The 22,556-nt window shown below is 36.3% G+C and overlaps 1 protein-coding gene across 1 annotated transcript in view; it reads right to left on the bottom strand.

The window, feature by feature from the left end:
* The window catches only part of CCDC7 (coiled-coil domain containing 7), a 467,329-nt gene extending 446,143 nt beyond the window's left edge, over positions 1-21,186 (bottom strand). Inside the window, exons 1-6 of the mRNA XM_078329853.1 lie at positions 20,922-21,186; positions 16,082-16,412; positions 14,598-14,690; positions 13,369-13,449; positions 6,665-6,685; positions 6,315-6,347 (exon numbers count right to left, since the gene is read on the bottom strand). Coding sequence (XP_078185979.1) covers positions 6,315-6,347; positions 6,665-6,685; positions 13,369-13,449; positions 14,598-14,690; positions 16,082-16,360 — 507 coding nt within the window. The 5' untranslated portion in view covers positions 16,361-16,412; positions 20,922-21,186. The remainder of the gene's footprint in view (positions 1-6,314; positions 6,348-6,664; positions 6,686-13,368; positions 13,450-14,597; positions 14,691-16,081; positions 16,413-20,921) is intronic.
* Between the last annotated feature and the right edge of the window lie 1,370 nt (positions 21,187-22,556).

Here is a 22,556-nt window from a genome sequence, read left to right as displayed (position 1 = left end):
GAGTTCAAGTTCCACCAGCTTCGCAGCCCAGCAAATTTCTCTGCTATGTAGTGATGAAAGCTGCTCCCTCTTCAGAAGTTCTGCATCTTATCCCTGGATTGCTGGGAGAGAAGGATTGGGGATATTCACATTCTGAGTCTATCCTAGGAGTTGAAGCTGTTCCCTGTATCTTCCACTCCTCCTGTATTCGTTAGAATTATCTTTACTCCTTTAGTAGAACATCTATCAATATCCTTTAGTAGATATTCCTCTGTTATAATAATTCTTTATATTAAACTTTCAATCCAATGACTGTGTGGTTTTTGTCTCTTGATTAGACTCTTGACATATTACATTCCCAATAGAGATTAAATTTTAACAGAAGACTTTTCTAGGTAAAAAGATGAAGGCACAGAACTAAAAGAGTATGGAATAGACAGTGGGTTATCAGCTAAACAATTTCATCAGAAAGACCTATGGGGCACAGATTCCAGCAGGACAACTCTGAAGAGTACAGGCTACAGGCTCAGCCTACATTTCTCTGGTGCAGCTCAGCATATACTCTAATGATTTCCACATGTATCTCTGTTAATACAATATGCAATGCAACATGATCACTAGCATTAACTTCAATAGCATGTACTGACAATAAATTCTGTCATCAGTAAAAAGATTATCACAAGAATCTCAAATGTCAGTATGCATAAGAATCCCTTGTTTCTTGCCTGTTGAAACAGTAGATTCCTAACTCACAGACTCACAAAAGAAATCTAATTCAATAATGTGCACTTATAACAGGTATCCTGGGTGACAATTAAACATGTTTTATCAACTACACTTTAAGATACATTTCTTGAGGTACACTTTCCCACCACTCCTATTCAACATAGAATTGGAAGCCCTGGTCAGAGCAATCAGACAAGAGAAAGAAATAAAGGGCATCCAAATAGGAAGAGTGGTAGTCAAACTATCTCCATTTATAGACAACATGATCCTGTATCTAGAAAACCCCAAAGTCTTGGCTCAAAATCTCCCTCAGCTGATAAACTGTCTCAGCAAAGTCTCAAGATACAAAGTTAATGTAGGAAAATCACTAGCATTCCTATACCTCAACAACAGTCAAGCCAAGAGCCAAATCCGGAAAGCAATTCCATTCACAACTGCCACAAAAAGAATACCTAGAAATACAGCTAACCAGGGAGGTAAACTATCTCTACAAGGAGAACTACAAAACACTGCTCAAAGAAATCAGAAATGGCACAAACAAATAAAAAAACATTCCATGTGCATGGATAGAAAGAAGCAATAACGTTAAAATGGCCATACTGCCCAAAGCAATTTATAGATCCAGTGATATTTCTATCAAACTACCAATGACATTCTTTACAGAACTAGAAAAAATATATACATTTTAAAATTCATATGGAACTAAAAAGAGCCCAAAGAGCCAAGGCAATCCAAAACAAAAAGAATAAATCTGGGGGCATCACACTACCTGACTTCAAACTATACCACAGGGCTACAGTAACCAAAACAACAGTGGTACTGGCACAAAAACAGACACATAGAGCAAGGGAACAGAATAGAGAAGCCAGAAATAAGGCTGCATACATACAACTATCTGATCTTCAACAAATCTGACAAAAGAAAGCAATGAACAAAGGACTCCCTGTTCAATAAATGAGGCTAGGATAACCAGTTAACCAAATGCAGATTTAAACTGGACTCATTCCTTACAACCATATGTAAAAATTAACTCAAGATGAATAAAAGCCTTAAATGTAAAACCCAAAACTAAAAATTCTGGAAAACAACCTGGGTGATATCATTCTGGACACAGGAATGAACAAAGACTCCATGAAGATGCCAAAAGCAATTGCAACAAAGGCAAAAATTAACAAATAGGATCTAATTATTAAGAGCTTCTGTGAAACAAAGGAACTATCAGCAGAACAAATAGGCAACCTAGAGACTGGGAGAAAACATTTGCAAACTATTCATCTGACAAAGTCCTAATATCCAGCATCTCTAAGAAACTTAAGCAAATTTACAAGACACAAACGACACCATTAAAAAGTGGACAAAGGACATGAAGAGACACTTTTCAAAAGAAGACATACATGTGGCCAACAATCATATGAAAAAAACTTCAACATCACTGATCATCAGAGTAATGTAAATCAAACCACAATGAGATACCATCTCACATCAGAATGGTTATTGTTAAAAAGTAAAAAAATAACAGGTGCTGGCAAGGTTGTGGAGAAAAAAAATGCATACACTGTTGGTAGGAGTATAAATTGGTTCAACTGTTGTGGAAAACAGTTGGGTGCTTCCTCAAATACCTAAAAACAAAACTACCATTTGACCCGGCAATTCCATTACTGGGTATATACCCAAGGGAAAATAAATCATCCTATCACAAAGACACATGCATGTGTATGTTCACTGCAACACTATTCAGAATAGCAAAGACATAGAATCGACCTAACTTCCCATCAGTGGTTGACTGGATAAAGAAACTGTGGTACATACATACAATAGAATACTATGCAGCCATATAAAAGAATGAGATCATGTCTTTTGCAGGAACATGGATGGAGCTGGAGGCCATTATCCTTATCAAGCTAGCACAGGAACATAAAATCAAATACCATATGCTGTCACTTATAAGTGGGAGCTAAATGATGAGAACTCATGAACACAAAGAAGGGAATGATAGAATGAAAGAAGGGATCTACTTGAGGGTAGAGGTTGGGAGGAAGGAGATGAGCAGAAAAGGTAACTATTAGGTACTGGGCTTAATATGTGGGTGATGAAAGAATCTGTACAACAAATACCTGTACCATGAGTTTACCTAAATAACAAACCTGCACATGTATTCCTGAACTTAAAATGAAAGTTTACGAAAAAAGAGAAACCCTCCTTCAAAGACAGTAGATAATAAAAACCTTTAGAAAATGTATCTGGAATATCAAATTAACAAAATATTTGAAAGAAGTAATTATGGGTAAAACATTGAAAAATTTGAAATTCCAGATCAGAAGTATAATTGTGTAGTGAAGATTCCTCCTGGTGATTATGAATGCACTGGTTGGGATTTCAGGCCTAATGGATATGAAAATAACCAACAATAAGGTGTAGTCACAGAGAAAAGTGGACACATCTGAGGATTTGTGGATGAATTAAATATCAGGAATAGATGGAAATGAGTTGTCAGGAATGGTTTCCACATTTCATGTTTACCTAATTTGGTAAATAGTACTCATTCACTAAGATAGGGAACACTAGAAGAGATGAGTTTAGGAGTAAAAAAATTCGTATTTCTGACCCATTGCATCTGAGGTGGAATAGTTTAGTAAGTAATTATATATAAAGCCTGGAGTTCAGAGAAATATTCTGAACAAGAGGTATATGTTTCTGAATTACATGCATAAAGGTAATACTTGAATGGGAAAACTGCATGAGACTGCCTAGGGAGAAAGTTTGGAGGAAAAAGAAAAAGACATAGGATAAAACTTTGAGGTACTCCAACATTTACTGCTTGGGTTAAGGAGGGGACTCTAAAAAGGAGACAGACAAAGAGGTTAAATGATAGCCAGGAAAATGTAATTCACAGAAGTCAAAGGAATAATGTTTCAAAAATGAGGCCATGATCAATAATATTAACTATAGCTGAAGCAAAAAAAAACAGTCTGTTGAATTTAACAACATACAACTTACTGGGAACCATATGGAGAGAATGTTTTACTTGTTAGGGAGACAGAATTCAGTCTGGATAGGCTGAAAAATGCTTGGGAAGTAAGAACACAGTGTATAGTAAATTTATATACAAATAAATGTGGCTCTGAAAGTGTGACACATGCTCCATAGCTTAACTCTTCAGTGTTTTTATAGGAAATTCATGAACAACTCTGTTTTACTTAATATCCTTAGTTGTCTCTTAAGGAAAGAGTGCCCAGATGAATCTCTTCACTAGGTGCCAGTTTATTTATAGAATACTTAAAAAAAAAAAAAAAAAGAGCCAACTAGTTTCATTGTTCAAAGACTGTCTACTCTGTTTTTTTCCTCTGCTCACTTATAAATCTGTTTTGCCTTTACACCCTGATCATCATCTAATGACTGTTTCCCTAATATGAGTAAATTTGCATATAAAATATTTTTTTTTAAACAGGCTAATGAAGGGCATGGAAATAGACCTTTAGAGAGGAATGTGGATCAAATGAGAGCTAGAAGAGCATATTTAAAAACTGAAAGAAAGGATACAACTGAATGAGAGAAATTGAATAATACAAGAGAGAATAACTGATTAATCAAAGTTTTTGAGAAGGCATGGCGGGGCACAGTGGCTCATGGCTATCATCCCAGCACTTTGGGAGGCAGAGGTGAGGGGATTGCTTGAGTCCAGGAGTTCCAACCAATGGCTTGTATTTATAGCATTCCAAGTATTTGGTTGAGAGTGAAGATGAAATGGGACAGAGGAAGTAGGTTTGAGATGGTAGCAGGGAAGGGTTGAAATTCATTTCAGAAGTGTAATCGAATTGCCAAGCAGTATTTGGAGTACTTATGTCTGATCTATTATGTCATTTTCTCCAGCAGTGTTTCATAGCTAAGATATAGGCCTGGGGTTAAGTTTTGTTAGAGAAGTGCAATTAAAAGAGAAAGATGTAAGGAAGATTAGGAAGTTAAGAAATTCACTTGTGATAAATTGCAGTCTCTAAGATAAAGAGAAAGATTAAATAAAAAGACTGCAAGATGGTAGAGGAATAAATGAACTGGAGGTCTTGGTGAAGACAAAGAGTGGCCAGAGCAGTATTTGAAGTAATAGTTAGAAAAACAGAAATTTAAAGTTCAAGAATAAGTTGCCTAAATTAGTGATTTTTAAAATAAAGTAATTTGGTTAATGACAAGGTCCAGAGTGTGACTGGAAGTGGAGGGAGGCCAAGAGATCTTTGCAGATGAGGAAGTCAAGAAACTGAGAGGCCAGGGTTTGGGTAGGTCATGTACATTGACAGGAATGAGTATAAAAAGAAGAGTAAAAGTAAACCCATTAATAAAACAATAAAAAGAGGTTGATGGATGAAAAGAAGATGACAAGATGAATTGTAGTCCCAGCACTTTGGGAGGCTGAGGTGGACAGGAGTTCAAGACCATCCTGGCTAACATAGTGAAACCCCATCTCTACTAAAAATACAAAAAAAAATTAAGCAGGCATGGTGCCATGTGCCTGTGGTCCCAGCTACTCCAGAGGCTGAGGCAGGAGAATCACTTGAACCTGGGAGGTAGAGATTGCAGTGAGCTGAGATCATGCCATCGCATTCCGGTCTGGGCAAAAAGAACAAAACTCCATCTCAAAAAGTAAAATAATAAAAATACATAAATAAAACTATAAAAAGAGGTTGATGGATGAAAAGATGATGACTAAATGAATTTCCAAAGTTGCAAAGAAGAATACATTTTAAAAGAGGGTAGAGGAATGGTAGACTTCACTCTAACTCTACTTCTCTGGAAGGATAATGACCACTTCACCATACTCAAAGAATGACTAACACTTTTCCAATGTCAGTCAAATGTATCCTAAAGCAAAGAGCATATAGACCATGAAAGTCTTGTATTCTGGGATCAGAGACAAAATAATGAGAAGATGCTAGGATATAGTTACAGTTCATGCATTTAAGCTTCTATCTATATTTATCCTTTCATTTTATGCCCCCAAATAAACTGGCCTCTTTTCTTTGAAGAACCTGGGCTTCAAGAGTGTTTAATTGGACTAAACCATAAGTGTGACCAAATGAGAACTAAAATAACTCTGTAAATCAGTAAAGCTACCTTGGAAATAATTCTACTATACTAATAGCATATATAAAGTATTTTCCAAAGTAGAATTAATAATCCCTAAGGACAGAGACCAGTAGTTCTCAAACTAATGGCAATGTACCTGAAAATCAAAAGTATAAAAGAACATCATTAAAATAACATATTTCATGTATAGAAAATCGATACATAATTTTATGTCTACACATAAATCATTTAGAATGATTTTTTAAATATGGTATAAATTTTTAAGTGAAAGATTCTCTTATCACTCTTATGTAAATTGGAAAAAATAATAACTTAGTTTCCATTGTTTAATTTTAGGAAAATGAATACGTCAAACTTGGAGTATACCAGAAATATTTTATCCCGTCCTCTTATTCCTTGTCTACACAAATGAAAAGATTACTTTATAACCAATAGTTATTCAAAAATGACTTATACATATATATAATCTAAATTGGTTTTCAAATGAGTTTAAAATATTAATTTAATTAACAATTTTAAAACATTAGACTTACTTCTTCCATCTGATTGACCTGCAACTGAAACCACTTTAAGAAAACAAAAGAGGGACAAAAAAAGGAAATAGTTAGTGACAATTTAAATTGCAACAATGAAATAAATATGTATGTAAATGTGTGTCTGTGTCTGTGTCTGTGAATCTTCATCTATCAAATATAAGCCCTGACCCAAATATTACTTGGGATTCAGAATGAGGCTAATCACTATATAAATAAACATAAAATTCTTAAATATACAGAGAAGCAAGTATGAAATTCCTTCTACTCCCTTAAAATTTAGAAACCTCATTGGCATATATTTCTGTGTTCACTTTTAGTAGGTTTAAGCTGTATTATATTAAACGTACCTTAAAAAGAGATTCCAAAATCTGAAAAATAAAGTTTCAATTAGCATATTTAAAAATAGAATTCTTCACAATGTATGATACAATATTTAGTTCAGTCTTTTGTAATTTCCAATCACAAAAATGTAATAAGTATTAAAATATAACTTTATAAGTCTAGTTAAAAATTACAATTTTTTATTTATAGACAGTGCCTTTAGTTCGCCTTGCATAGACAACTTCGTTCTAGACTCTAAAAATGATTCTTTTTATATATAAAAAGGAAGAAAGAGGGAAAGAGAGACAGAATCTCACTGTTACTCAGGCTTGAGTGTAGTGGCGCACTCGTAGCTTAATATAACATTAAACTCCTGGGCTCAAGTGATCCTCCTGCCTCAGACTCCTAAGTAGCTAGGACTACAGGGGCATATCACCATGCCCAGCTAATTTTTAATCCTGTATTTAATAGAGACAGAGTTTGGCCATATTGCCCAGGCTGGTCTCAAACTCCTGGCCACAAGCAATCCTCCCATCTCAGCCTCCCAAAGCACTGAGGGAATACAGGAACAAGCCATCATGCCTGGCCCTAATACATCTATACCAGGAGACCCCCCCCAAACAATTCCCAAACTTATTTCATATATTTTCTTAATAGAGGTAAGGAATAAAATTTAAATTCCTCTCAGAAGAGCATTATATTTCTTTTCATATGGCACCAAGTACAATAACAAAAAGCATGGCTTTCCCAATACTATCTTCTCAATGCAACTCTGTTCCTGCTAAATAGCCTATAAAATCAAGATATAAAATATTATAATACTATTTAACATTTTTAATGGAAAATGCAAAGTACTTGTTTATGAGATTATAAGAGAACCTGAATAAATAAACCAACAGAATAAAAAACCAACAGAAACTGAATTTCATATATACATATAATCATTCTGTTTTTCAATTTTAGTACAGTATTCAATAAATTTTATGTGATATTCAACATTTCCTTATAAAATAGGCTTTGTGTTAGATGATTTTGCCCAACTGCAGTCTAATGTCCAGTGTTCTCAACATTTAAGGTAGGGTAGGCTAAGTTATGATATTTGATAGGTCAAGGATATTAAATGCATTTTCACCATATAATAAATTGAACTTATGATGGGTTTATCAGTATGTAACTCCCTCATAAGTTGAGGAGCATCCATACACAGTTCAAAATATTAATATTTACCACTTAATATCTAATGTTAAAGTGATTAACAAAAACCCCACCCTATCAAATTAAGTAAAAGTTTTCAATTACATTATTAAAGTAAAATGTTACTATACACATTCAGGGAGTAACATAAAATTGAGAAAAAATTAAACTAGTCTAAAACTTATCTTCCACAACACTAACTCTTGATCTGTGATTCAAAAAGTAAGGTAAGATAGCAACAGCATCAGCACCATCTACAAGCATATTTATTAGTATTAAAAATTCTCAGGCCTACCCTACCCTACTAAATCAGAAAGTCTAGATGTGGGACTAACAATTAGTGTTTTAACTAGACCTGCAGGTGATTGCTTTGCATGATAAAGTCTGAGAATCACTAAGCTAAATAATAAGAAAGCATAAATCTAAGCAAAAGGGGCTGAGACCCTTCAGAAAATATACCAAAGCAAATTAATGTCTGTGTCATAAGAAAAATAGTTTCAGCTACATAAGTGTTTAGAAAATAATGTCCAATAAGGCATATTATACCTAGGAATAACTCATTCATTCCACTGTCTAGAGAGATTCCAAGGTTCTTAAAACTTCCCTTTCCGCATTGTGACCTGATGGGAAACGTTAGCACATATCAATTCAACCACTCACTGTAGCCCAGTTCTACAATAATTTAAACCACTATAAACTAGGAGAACAGTGCCTTTCTCAAGTACTGAAGAAACCCACAGCATGAATTACTGAAACTGCTAAATCTAAATCATTGTTGATAAAAATGAGTGAAAAATAAAAACCGATTCACTGTGAAATGCCTTTTTATTTTATAATGATTTGTTTAATCTTTTACTTATTGATTAGTAGACATTATCCATATACTCTAGATAATCCTTTATGTGATTAAATACACATATATGTTAGGTATACATGATCCAAATTTTTCCCCTATTTGAAATTTATCTTGCCCCCCTCTTTATGAATTCTTTATCTAATAAGAGGTTATAAATTTAATAAAGGTGAATTTATCAATCTTGCCTTTTATGATTTGTATTTGTTTTGTGATTGTTTCTTGCTCCAGGTCATATACTGATATCAGTATCAGTATCGTATTTGATCATATATCAAATCAGGTTTTTTTCTTACAAATAACCAGTTGTCCCAAAGCCATTTATTATACTGCTGACTCTGTCATCAACAAAATTTTCCATATATAAAAAGGTCTACATCTGAGACTTTGTTCAATTTCATCAGTTCATCCAGGCTTGCACCAAAAGCAAATAATGATAATTGATATCACTGCATAATGAATCTTAAAATCTGTTAGGGTAGGTCATTTGATGTTTTCTTCAGGACTCACTTGGTTATTCTTGGTCTATTGAAATATATACAAATACCGCATATTCTCGCTCATAGGCAGGTGATGAAAAAAGAGAACACATGGACACAGGGAAGGGAGTACTACACACTGGGGTCTACTGGGGGGAATAGGGGAGGGACAGCGTGGGGGGAAGGGGAGAGGGATAGCCTGGGGAGAAATGCTAAATGTGGGTAAAGGGGAAGACGGCAGCAAAACACACTGCCATGTGTGTACCTATGCAACTATCTTGCATGATCTGCACATGTACCCCAAAACCTAAAATGCAATCAAAAAAAAAAGAAATGTATTAGGTATTTAAGTGATTATTTAATTCACGTATCATCAACCCCATTTTACTGACTTTACGGTACTTATCACTATCTAAAATTATCTTGTAAAGTTCTTTACTTATTATATATGCTAATAAAATTCATTCATTCATTTATTCATTCAAAAAAAAACAAAAAAAAAAGATATATATACATATAATTCAAAGTCAGTTATAAATTTGCACCAAGGAAAAAAACTATTAGGGTATTTGAAGACTGATAACAGCAAAAATATGTGTAGTAGGGAAGTCCAAGGGCCTACACTCCAATTTCATTAGAATTCTGAAAACAGTTAAAGATTTAAAGCAACCAAGTAAAGCCACACCAAGAAAATGTGGCTTGAACACCACAGAAGAATTGTGTGGTACTTTAACTCGGTCTTGCCTCACCCCCTCCTCCAGCATAGTAGCAGTCTTAACACCAGCAACCCTCATTTTAAGTGGTTCAGGAGAGAGCACGGCAGACATATTCCCAAAAACATGCATACTGTTTTGAGCTCTCTAGAGGTTCCCACTTTTGCCATTGTTTCACCTAACCCAGAACTCTCCCAGAAAAGCAACCAAGTGGAGGGCCTGAAAAGTGTCCCTGTTTGCAGACAACATAATCATATACATAGAAGAATCCACCCAAAAACTTCTTTGAACTAATGAATAAATTCAGAAAAGCTAAAAAATACACAATTAACGTATAAAAATCAGTAGCATGTTTATATACCAATAAAAAACTAGTTGAAAAAAGAAATCGAGAGCAATTTCATTTACAATAGATATAAAACAATATACAAGATACCTAGAAATAAATTTAACCAAAAAGGTAAGGAGGTAAAAGCTCTCTACAATGAAAACTATAAAATACAGATGAAAGAAATTAAAGAAGACACAAAAAAAATAAAAGACATCCTATGTTCATGTATTAGAAGAATTAATGTTGATACTGGGCTGAAGCCCAGTATCATTTTGACAGGGATTTCACTGAATCTGCATATAGCTTTGAGTAGTATGATTGGTCATTTTAATAATATTAATTATTAATACCATGACGTTCTTTATAGAAAGCAAATCCCAAAAATTCATGTGGAACCACAAAAAATCTTGAGTAGACAAAGCAATCCTGAGCAGAAGAAGAAAGCTGGAAACATCACACTATCTGCCTTCAAAATATACTACAAAGTTAGCCAGGCACGGTGGCTCATCCCTGTAATCCCAGCAGCTTGGGAAGCTGAGGCAAGAGGATCTCTCAAGCCCAGGAGTCCAAGGCTGCAGTGAGCTATGATTGCACTACTGCACTCCAGCCTGGCCAATGAAGTGAGACCTTGCCTCTTAAAAAAAGCACTTATGCATGCGCACACGCACACAGACACACACACACACACACTCTCTCTCTCTCTTTCTTTCTCTCTCTTTCTCTCTCTCTTTCTCTCTCTCTCTCTCTCTCTCTCTCTCTCTCTCTCTCTCTCTCTCTCTCTCTCTCTCTCTCTTCAAAGCTATAGTAGCCACAACAGCATGGTACTGGCACAAAAACAGACACACAGATCAATGGAACTCAATTGAGAACCCAAAAATAAATCCACTTATTTATAGCCAACAAATTTTCAACAAAAGCACCGAGAACATTGGGAAAAGGACAGTCTCTTCAATAAATGGTGATGGTAAAACTGGATATCATTGGCAGAAAAATGAAACTAAACCCCAATATCTTACCATATGCAAAATCAACTCAAAAATGGCTTAAAGACATAAATATAAAACCCAAAACTATGAAACTACTGGAAGGAAACATAGAAGAAACACTTCAGGACATCGGTCTGAGAAAATATTTTATGGATAAGACCTCAAAAGCATAGGCAACACAAGCAAAAACAGACAAGTAGTATTACATCAAACTAAAAGGATTCCACACAGCAAAGGAAATAATAACAGAGTGAAAAGACAATCTGCAGAATGGAAAAAGATATTTGTAAAAAAAAACATCTAACAAGTGATTAATATTCAAAATATACAAGGAACTCAAACAACCCAATGGCAAAAAAAAATCTGATTTTAAAATAGGGAAATGGCTTGAATATATCTCAAAAGAAAGATATACAAATGGCCAAGAAGTATATGGAAAAAAAAAATCCTCATCATCACTAGTCATCAGGGAAATGTAAATCAAAACCACAATGATATGTCATCTCACCTCAGTTAAAATGGCTATTATCAAAAAGACAAAAAATAATAAATCCTGACCAGGATTCAGAGAAAAGGGAACTCACATATACTTATGGTGGAAATGTAAACTAGTAAAACCATAATGAAAAACAGCATGGAGTTTCCTCAAAAAACTACAAATAGAACTACCATATAATCCAGCAATTTCACTACTGGGTGTATATCCACAGAAATGGAAATCAATATACTGAAGAGACATCTGTACTTCCATGTTTATTGCAGTACTAAACTGCAATAGCCAATATATAGAATCAACCTAAATGTCTACAAATAGACAAATGAATAAAGAAAATGGGGCACATCGGAAGACTGGATTCAACTCTTTTCTTTTTTTGAGATGGAGTCTCACCCTGTCACCCAGGTTAGAGAGCAAAGGCATGATCTCAGCTTACTGCATCCTCCACCTCCCAGGTTCAAGCCTGCCTCAGCCTCCCAGTTAGCTGAGATTACAGGCACACGCCACCATGCCCAGCTAATTTTTTTAGTATGTTTAGTAGAGACGGGGTTTCACCATGTTGGTCAGGCTGGTCTTGAACTCGTGACCTTGTGATTCACCTGTCTCAGCCTCCCTAAGTGCTGGGATTACAGGCATAAGCCACCACACCCAGCCAGATTCCACTCTTGATTCCAAAATAGAATTAAATCCTGTCATTCACAGCATTATGTATGGGCCTATAGGATATTATATTAAGAGAACTAAGTCAGGAACAGAAAGATAAATATTGCATGTTCTCACCCATATGCAAAAGCTAAAACAAGCTCATCTCATAGAAGCAGAGAGTAGAATCATGATTACTAGAGGTTGAAAAGGATAGGGGTGAGGGAGGATAGGGAGAGGTTGGTTAAAGGATAAAATATTATAGCTAGATAGGAGGAATAAGTTATAGTGTTCTACAGTACTATAAGGTAACCACAGCTAACAAGAGTTTATTATATATACTCAAATAACTAGAAGAGAGGATTTTGAATGTTCCCATCACAAAGAAATGATAAGCGTTTGAGGAGATGAATGTGCTAATTACTCTGATTTGACCACTAGACATTGTACGTATCAAAATATCACTATGTGCCCCATAAATATGTATAATTCCACGTCAATTTAAATACCTATTGCCAAAAAAAGAAAGAAATTAAGTGTATTCTATTACATGAACAAAAGACAATTTCAACAATTCCACTGTATTCTTACCTTTCATTCACAGCTAACTGATAAGGGTTATGATATTAAACCATGATTGTGTAGTCATTCTATGTAATGGCCAATCATTCTCTCTTTGATGCTGATTGCCACAACCTTAATATTTATTAACTATCTTGTAACTACTTACAAGCTCTTAGTGAGGAAATATGGCAGATTCATTAAAATTCACACAACTATTGAATAATTAATTCAAATTTCATGTCTTATTTGTGGTAGTTCAGTGGCATAATCTTTGCATTTGAGCATAGTAAAAACCCTTGATGATGATTACAAAAAGAATACAAAATAAATAAATAATGCTTTTCAATGCCATTTACAACTCTTTAAGACACCGAATCTAGGCTAATATTGGCTAACTGGATAGCAGATTCAATTTTCAACAACCAGTACAAGTTTGATATTTTATACTTGACAGTATATACAGAATACATACATTTTGTTCTTCCTTAAGTGCTTCTTCTAGCTGAGCTGCAAATTGTGAACACATCAAGAATGAATTCATATCATCCCCAGCCTTTTGAAAAGAATAATAAAATATAAAGTTACTTTTACTTCAGAATCCATATGCATGTCTATCTTTTTCTAGTATGCTTTTTGAAAGTATTTTAATTTTGTGTAATCTATGGCCCTTCAAACACACAAGGCAAGAAGCCATGCTTCAAATGCCATACTAGCAAATTCTCCTGGAGAGAAAACATGGAAGAAAATACCCGTTGAGAAGTGGCCCATCAATGACATATACCCCGCTATGTCTCCTCTTTTCCTCTCTCCACACAGTTCTAGAAAATCCAGCATCCCAACCTTACAGTCCTGAAATTTTTGGGTGGCCCAATAAAAGATAATCACTACCGCAAAAAAAAAAAAAAAATCTCAACATTAGAAAGTGACTACTAGCTATGACATCTGACTGTATACTTGCCATGAACTGCAGTCTTTTGCTCTCACCTAATGGTCAATACAAAACTTTGAGGAAAAAATAGTTACAACTTAAATGTCATAATGATCAAATCCCTTCTAGTAAAGCAGTGATTTGTAAATCAGAGAACTGACTTATGATAAACGAATATTACAGGCTTATATACAGTTAGGATTTTCATAGAGTGGTTCTCCATGAAGAATATGTCTTCCATTCACCGGTTAATAAATATTTGGGCTGCTGAATTCAGTAGCTATTCTGGTTTATGAACAAAACTTCTATAAACATTTATATACAAGTCTTTGTGAGGATGCATGTGTTAATTAATCTTGGATAATCACTTTAAATGGAATTAATAGGTTGTCTTTTAAGTGTATGTTAAACTTTATAAGCAGCTGTCAAACTGTTTTTCAATATAGCAGTACCATTGTGTTTTCGTCAGCTCTGTATGAGACTTCCTGTGGCCCCATATCTTTACCAAAACTTGATTCTGTCTACCTTTAAAATTTTGGTCATTCTTAATGAGTATGTAGAACTCCTTTTCTGTAACCTTCTTGGCAAAATTCAAGTCAAGAGGGATTTGATTGGGTTGAGTGATTTTCTAAGAGGATCCTTTTCATTAATGAGAAAATCATTCTGAGAACATATAAGGACTCCAAAAGAAAATCTTTAAAATTTATGTTTTTTAAAAGAAAATTGACCATTTTCAGTGTTAATGTCTCTATCTTAGGGTTGCCTATACTTACAGATAAAGATAATTCTTCATGTTCATGCTTTACAAATGGTTCTTCTCCATTCTCATCACAATGTTCATAGGTTTCTTCCAAAGTGGAAACAACCTGTTAAAAAAAAATCAAAGCACATTAGATACTTTAATAATTTAAAATTAATTATATTAAATGTTAATAATATTTAATCAACTATTCCAGGACGTTTTCATCAGTAATACTTATTTCTTCCTGTGCTATAAACTTAAATTTTCCATCCCATGCCCTATTTCATGTCATCATGAGGAAAAAGCAAAATTCCTTGACCCTACCCCCTAGCAATGGAGAGATGTTCTATGTACCATTTCTGTGTTGATAGGTATCTTAAAACAGAGAAGGCCTATCCATGAGTGGTTGACACATTAAGTAGTTTTCCTCAAAGTCTGCCTTGACTTTCTCCTCTGAAGAGTTGGAGAAAATCAAAAGATGGAGATCAGAAAGCAATGAATTTTTAAAGAATATTCTCTGGTCTCAAACTTTCAGCAAAGTTGATGTAGTATTTTTATATTTGTGTTCTTCCTCATTGTTCTCACTGGATATTTGGTACATTTACAATTCAATTCTGGATCACTGTCCAAAAAGAAACTTAGAGAAAGGGAAATTTTTGCCCACATCATTGGGCACGGTGGCTCACGCCTGTAAACCCAGTACTTTGAGAGTCCAAGGCAGGTGGATCACCTGAGGTCAAGAGTTTGAGACCAGCCTGACCAATATGGTGAAACTCTGTCTCTACTAAAAATACAAAAATTAGATGGGTGGTGGCACACACCTGTAGTCCCAGCTACTCAGGAGGCTGAGACAGGAGAATTGCTTGAACTCAGGAGGAAGTTGCAGTGAGCCGAGATCACACCACTGCACTCCAGCCTGGTGACAGAGCAAGACTTTGTCTCAAAGATAAATAAATAAATAAAGTTTCTGAAATGCAGAGTTTAACATAGTAGAAATGTAGGACTTAGAAAGGTCTGCTTGCAAGATTGGCCTTAACCTGGCATCTGAGAACTTGGTTTTCAGGAGAGTTCTCCCCATTTACTGATAGAAGCAGCTTACTCCCCCTAAGATGTTTGTATGATGTGGTTTATACTGAACCTCCTTTCCTTGTAAGAGTCTGAAATTTTTGTACATGCTAGGCACAGAGTGAATAGGTAAACAACCCCCAATAAGACCCAGGGCACTGAGTTTCTAATGATTTCCCTGGCAGATAATAATTTCCCCTGGCAGACATTTCATGTATGTTGTCACAATTCATTGCTAAAGAAATTAAGCATGTTCCAGGTGACTCTAAGAGGAATAGACTTTTGCAAGCTTAGATCCGGTTTTCTCCTAATTTCAACTCATGTGCCTACTGTAATAAATCTTAGCCATCAGTGTGACTATATGTGGAGTCATTTGAGTCCTCCTAGCATATCACCAAGGGTGGGGTTATCATGGGGACCCTGCAACACAGAAACCAACAAGCCTCTTACCATCTTCAGATGTTTGATAACTTTTCTGATCATTGCTTCTTCTGGTAGTAAGTCCTTTGTCTTACTCGATGGAATGGGCAAAGCATACCGTACAATGGATTCTCCTGTTGGTGGAGATCTTAAGACCATTGGTTCAATTCTATCATGAATTAATTTTGCATTATGTTTTTCCCTTAGTTTAGGTGACAACGGTAAATTACGCAGTCCTTTTTTAAAAGTTAATTCTGGAACATTTGCCAATTTGTTACTGGTGGTCAACAGATGCTGTACTGGTTTCATTTTGTTACTGACTTGGCTTCCAAATTATAGATGGAAAAAAAATTATTCCTCCCTGTGGAAAAAAACATTAAGAGATTCAGAGAAAACACCATCCCCTAATTAAATTTACATACTATATTTCTCTTTTTCTGATACTTTAACAATTTGCTCAGAGTACATTGAGCAACTTCTGGAAGCTATAATTACACTTCAGGCTCTTTTGTGTCACAGTTACTTAAACAAAACAAACAGAAATAGAATGCAGTTATCACAGTATCTAATTTTTGATGTTTGCTCAGACCTGATGGTTTTGATGGAGTTTCTTTGGCAATGTAATTTATTCAGAATTCTTTTGAGGGTTTTCAATTTTGTAAATGTAATCATGGTTTCTGCATCGTTTTGCTTATAACATTAATTTTTACTTAAAGCATCATCTCACAATTGGTATGAGAAACAAGTACAAGGGGGCAGGGCACGGTGGCTCAAGCCTGTAATCCCAACACTTTGGGAGGCCAAGGTGGGTGGATCACTTGAGGTCAGGAGTAATAAACAGACAGAAATAGAATGCAGTTATCACAGTATCTAATTAATCAAAAAATATTTAAACCTAAGTATAATATCAATAATAGTAAAAGTTCCATCATTATTAATCTAAGGTATGCCCCTTATGTACATCATCATTCCATTTCACATGGGAGTAAACTGAGTTCAGACAAGTTAAGTGACTAACCAAGAGTCACACAGCTAATAAGCGTTAAATTTTTCAGAATTACAACATAGGTCAAATGGGCTACAAATCTTGCTTCTTTTCTATACCGTTTACTCTCCATATGGACACAGCAGATAACAACTGTTGATGTAATTACAGATTTCCAAAATGCAGGTATTTCAATATGTACACATTTATTAGGATTTTAACAAGTAGATGACACACAGCTGCAAAGGTATCATATACATGTTTAAGAGACTACTTATAAAAAATTAAAATTAAAAATAAATGATACATATGGGGCAAGGGATACATGCCTTTCAATATGTCTGACAAGCACTAACAGAAAATTCTCAAAAATAAAAATTCTAAGACACACAGCTTGCTGTTACATTCTTTAAACTAGGTTGTGAAAAATACAACAAAAATATCTAGCACTGAAAATGTTTATTTTTATCCAATAATTGTACAACTACTTTTTTGTTTCAATGAAACACTACAGTTAATTGAATGCATAGCTGCCAAACATAATTTTTAAATCATAGTCAAATATGAGTTAGCAAAAATAATTTGATACCAATGTCACTAAAAATCCATTTGAAGGAAGAACACAATGCTCTTCTGGCAACTACTGATGATAATAGTAAATATATACATTATAGAACTGGAACCAAAGCCCCTACAAAATATTCTCTTTTACATTTTTCTTTTCTTTTTTTAATTGCATTTTAGGTTTTGGGGTACATATGCAGAACATGCAAGATTGTTGCATAGGTACACACGTGGCAGTATGATTTGTTGCCTTTTTTTTTTTTTTTTTTGAGACAGAGTTTTGCTCGTGTCACCCAGGTTAGAGTGCAATGGCTCAAACTTGGCTCACTTGCAACCTCCAGCTCCCAGGTTCAAGCGATTCTCCTGCCTCAGCCTACTGAAGTAGCTGAAATTACAAGCACCCTCCACCACATCTGGCTAATTTTTGAATTTTTTAGTAAGGACAGGGTTTCACCATGTTGGCCAGGCTAGTCTTGAACTCCTGACCTCAAGTGATCCACCCACCTTGGCCTCCCAAAGTGTTGGGATTACAGGCTTGAGCCACCGTGCCCTGCCCCTTTACTTGTTTCTCATACCAATTGTGAGATGATGCTTTAAGTAAAAATTAATGTTATAAGAAAATGATGCAGAAACCATGATTACATTTACAAAATTGAAAACCCTCAAAAGAATTCTGAATAAATTACATTGTCAAAGAAACTCCATCAAAACCATCAGGTCTGAGCAAACATCAAAAATTCCAACAAATCCATCAGGACCATAAAACAGGACTTAAGAAGAGCGGCCAATGAGCCAATAGATAAAACCAAAAGGGTATATACAGCTAGAAAGCAAAGAGAAGATGAACTATGTCAAATGCTGAGTCAAGTAAAATGAAGACTAGGAGCTGAGACTGGATTTGGCAACATGGAGGTAGGTACTTGTAACCTGAAGAACGGCAACAATGTCAGTAGAATGATGGAGGTAAATATCTGACTGGCGTCTAAAGGACAGGATGTAGGAACAGTGAATTGAATATAAGCAATGTAGAGAAATTTTGCTACTAAAGGGAGTAAAGAAATAGAGTATTACTAGAAGAAGAAAACAGGGTCAAAAGGAAAGTTTGATGAAAATAATAACAAGTGTATATGCTGTTATGGATTGCATTGTGTCCTCCCCCAAAAAAAATCGAAGGTCACGTCCTAGCTCTAGAATCTGTGAATGTGACTTTATTTCGAAGTAGGGTCTTTGCAGATGTAATCAAGTTGAGTTCGTAATGGATTAAAGTGTGCAGTTGTTCAATGACTATGAAGAAAAACCAAAGACACACCTAGGAGAGAATGTCACGTGAAGATAGAAGCAGAGATTAGATTGATGAGTCTGCAAACCAAAGGACACCAATGACAGCTAACAACCACCACAAGCTAGGAGAGAAGCACAGATCATTTCCCTAGAAGCCTCCACTAGGAGCCAACCCTGCCATCACCTTGAGTTTCAACTTCTAGCCTCTGGAACTGTGAAGGAAGAAATTTCCATTTCAAGACACCAAGTCTGTGGTGAGACAGCCCTAGGAAACTAATACGCAATACTTATGACCATAATCCAGGGAAAAGCAAAATGATGACCAGTAAGAAATCACCAGGATAATATCCTTGAGTAAACGAGCAGCAAGGGTTTTTAATACAAATGGAGCAACTCAATTCAGATGACAACAGGAAAAGTTTGTTTATGGTAACAGGAAGGAAGGCAGAGATGTGGGGCTACTTCAAGAAACCAGTAAGAAAAGAAGGCAGCTGGGCATAGTGGCTGACACCTGTAATCTCATCGCTTTGGGAGGCCAAAGCGGACAGATAACCTAAAGTCGGGAGTTCTAGATCAGCCTGACCAACATGGAGAAACCCAGTCTCTACTAAAAATACAAAATTAGCCCAGCGTGGTGGCGCACGCCTGTAATCCCAGCTACTCTGGAGACTGCGGTAGAAGGATCGCTTGAACCCAGGAGGTGGGAGTTGTGGTGAGCCAACCAATATCGTGCTACGGCACTCCAGCTTGGGCAACAAGAACAAAACTCCGTCTCAAAAAAAAAAAAGAAAAGGATGGTACACTCACTTGGTGGGGAAAAAGAAAGAAAGAAAAAAAGAAAAACTTAACAAATGCTCCTATGAAGTTCACATAAATACAAAAATAGAGTCACACTCACTGAATACTTGTGTTAGCAAGCAAATATTTAAGGTCTTTACATATTTAATTCATTTATCCCTCCTAATACTACTGGGAATTGGATATCTGCATTACTTTGCCCAAATGTATCCATCCCCTTCCGCCACCACAAATGTTTTCTGGTTTCATCCTTCAAGTATTAATTTACATTCATTTTAAAACCTTTAACGATACCATCTCACACCAGTTAGAATGGCGATCATTAAAATATCCGGAGACAACAGATGCTGGAGAGGATGTGGAGAAATAGAAACACTTTTACACTGTTGGTGGGAGTGTAAATTAGTTCAACCATTGTGGAAGACAGTGTGGCGATTCCTCAAGGACCTAGAAATAGAAATTCCATTTGACCCAGCAATCCTATTACTGGGTATATATCCAAAGGATTATAAATCGTTCTACTGTAAGGACACATGCACACGAATGTTCATTGCAGCACTGTTTACAATAGCAAAGACCTGGAACCAACCCAAATGCCCATTGATGACAGACTGGACAGGGAAAATGTGGCACATATACACCATGGAATATTATGCAGCTATCAAAAACGATGAGTTCATGTCCTTTTTAGGGACATGGACGAACCTGGAAACCATCATTCTCAGCAAACTGACACAACAGAAAATCAAACACCGAATGTTCTCAGTCATAGGTGGGTGATGAACAATGAGAACACATGGACGCAGGGAGGGGAGCATCACACAGTGGGGTCTGTTGGGGGGAATAGGGGAGGGACAGCGGGGGGTGGGGAGTTGGGGAGAGATAGCATGGGGAGAAATGCCACATATAGGTCAAGGGGAGGAAGGCAGCAAATCACACTGCCACGTGTGTACCTATGCAACTATCTTGCATGTTCTTCACATGTACCCCAAAACCTAAAATGCAATTTAAAAAAAAAAAAAAAAAAAACCTTTAACAACAAAATCGAGAAGAGTGTTAGGGGTTGGGAGGGAGGCGTTGGGAAAGGATGATTTAATCTCGATTCTAGATCCTGCATCAAAAGCAGCACAACCACCACGGAGGCAGCCAGGCAGCGGGAAAACTAAGTGCAAAGCCAGGAGTCTCCGGAAACCCTCAGGTCCTGCTGAGGGAGCCGCTCGTCAGGCTCCCCGCCCTGTGTACCTGCTGAGGCTGTGGGAAGTCGGGTGACTGGGCGGTTTGGCCACGGCAAGGCTGGCTCTAAGGTGAAAAACTATCTGCCTGAGGAAGATGGAAATTCCGAGCCTGCCAGACCACCTTCGACACCGAAGCCTGCAAACTCTGCAGACGCCAACCCCGCCCTCTTACAAACTGACATTTGTGCTGAAAGAAAACGCCCGGCCTCTGCGCCCCCAGGCGGCAGCACAGACCGCCGGCCGCCAGTTGGGGCCGTTGACTCCACGACCCCGACGCCCGACGCTGCGACGCCTTGACGTCGCCGACGCTGCGGGCTTGAGCTGCGAGCCGAGAGCAGAAGAGGAGGGGCAGTTTGGCAGCTGTGGGGTCTGCGGGAAGGTTAATAATGTCCCTGGGCATCTTGGCCTCTTCCTTTCTTCTCTCCTGGGTGTAATTCCAGGACGCCCCAGGAGCGCAGATTCATTCAGGCATTTGGCCTAGAGGCCCGCGGAGGAAAAATAAAATACGGGCCTGGTAAGACCTTTGAGAACTGGGCTTCACTTACAAAATCAGAGCCCCAGTCCCTCATCTGCTATCTCCTCAAGCTCTTTTCAGTGTATTGTGGAGTTCATTACCAGATTCGAAGCTCGCACGGAAGTATATATTAGCTTCATGATTTTTAAAAACAAAACAAAATCAAATGGACTAGAAATTAATTCGAAGCAGAGTTATGACACTTAAGTGATTTTTTGCCGTCAGCTTCCACCCACTGCTTTTATATGCAGTTTTCAAGGTAGAGTTTTTTAGATAATTTGACCTCAAGAAATTAATTTTGTCTTCCAGTTTACCAAAGTGAAATGTTAATAATGGCTGTGTGTAAATAAAAGGGATAGGAAAGATGGAATTAAAAATCAGGAGATTTAGTTTAAAAGAGACCTTAGGTTTGACGTAGTAGATTTCAACTATCTTCTAAAACTCTGAAAACTGATTAGTCATTTCCATTTTTCTGGTAAAATCTGAATGCCTCACAAGAGATTCCTGAAACTTATCAGCTCTTAAAGGAGGCCTTAGATTTGACAAAGCCAATTTCTATTTCTATTTTCTAGAACCCTGAAAACTGATTATAGCTAGTCATTTCTAATTTCGTTGGTAAAATCTTAATAGTCAAGTTGGCATACTTTAGCAAAACTCTCAGCATGAGTCTAGCCAAAAGTTCAGCATCATATCCATGACCTTAATAGCACAGCTAAGAACCACAGAAAAGTTATCAGTGGAAAATGTAAAGCAAACAAGTCTAAAAAGTGAATAAGCATGTAATGTCAAATTTTGCAGTGGTTCAAGTCTGCCACATGAATCTATTCTTTGAAAACATAAGCCATACTTATGAATAGAAAGGAATTTTTTCATCTGATGAAGGATGTCTGTGAAATATCTCCAGCTAACATTATTTTTAATAGTAAAAAACTGATTTTTCCTTAAGATCAGAAGGAGGCAAGGATATTTGCTGTCACTGTGTCTATTCAGTACTGTACTGAAGGTCTTAGCAAGTGCAATAAGGTAAGAAAAAGAAATAAAGGCATAATGATTTCACTGAAAGAAATAAAGCTTTTTTTTTTTTTTTTTTTTTTGAGACGGAGTTTCGCTCTTGTTACCCAGGCTGGA

The sequence above is a fragment of the Callithrix jacchus genome, chromosome 7 (assembly GCF_049354715.1).
Source record: "Callithrix jacchus isolate 240 chromosome 7, calJac240_pri, whole genome shotgun sequence".
Taxonomy (NCBI): Eukaryota; Metazoa; Chordata; class Mammalia; order Primates; family Cebidae; genus Callithrix; species Callithrix jacchus.
This window is presented reverse-complemented; position numbering and strand designations above follow the sequence as displayed.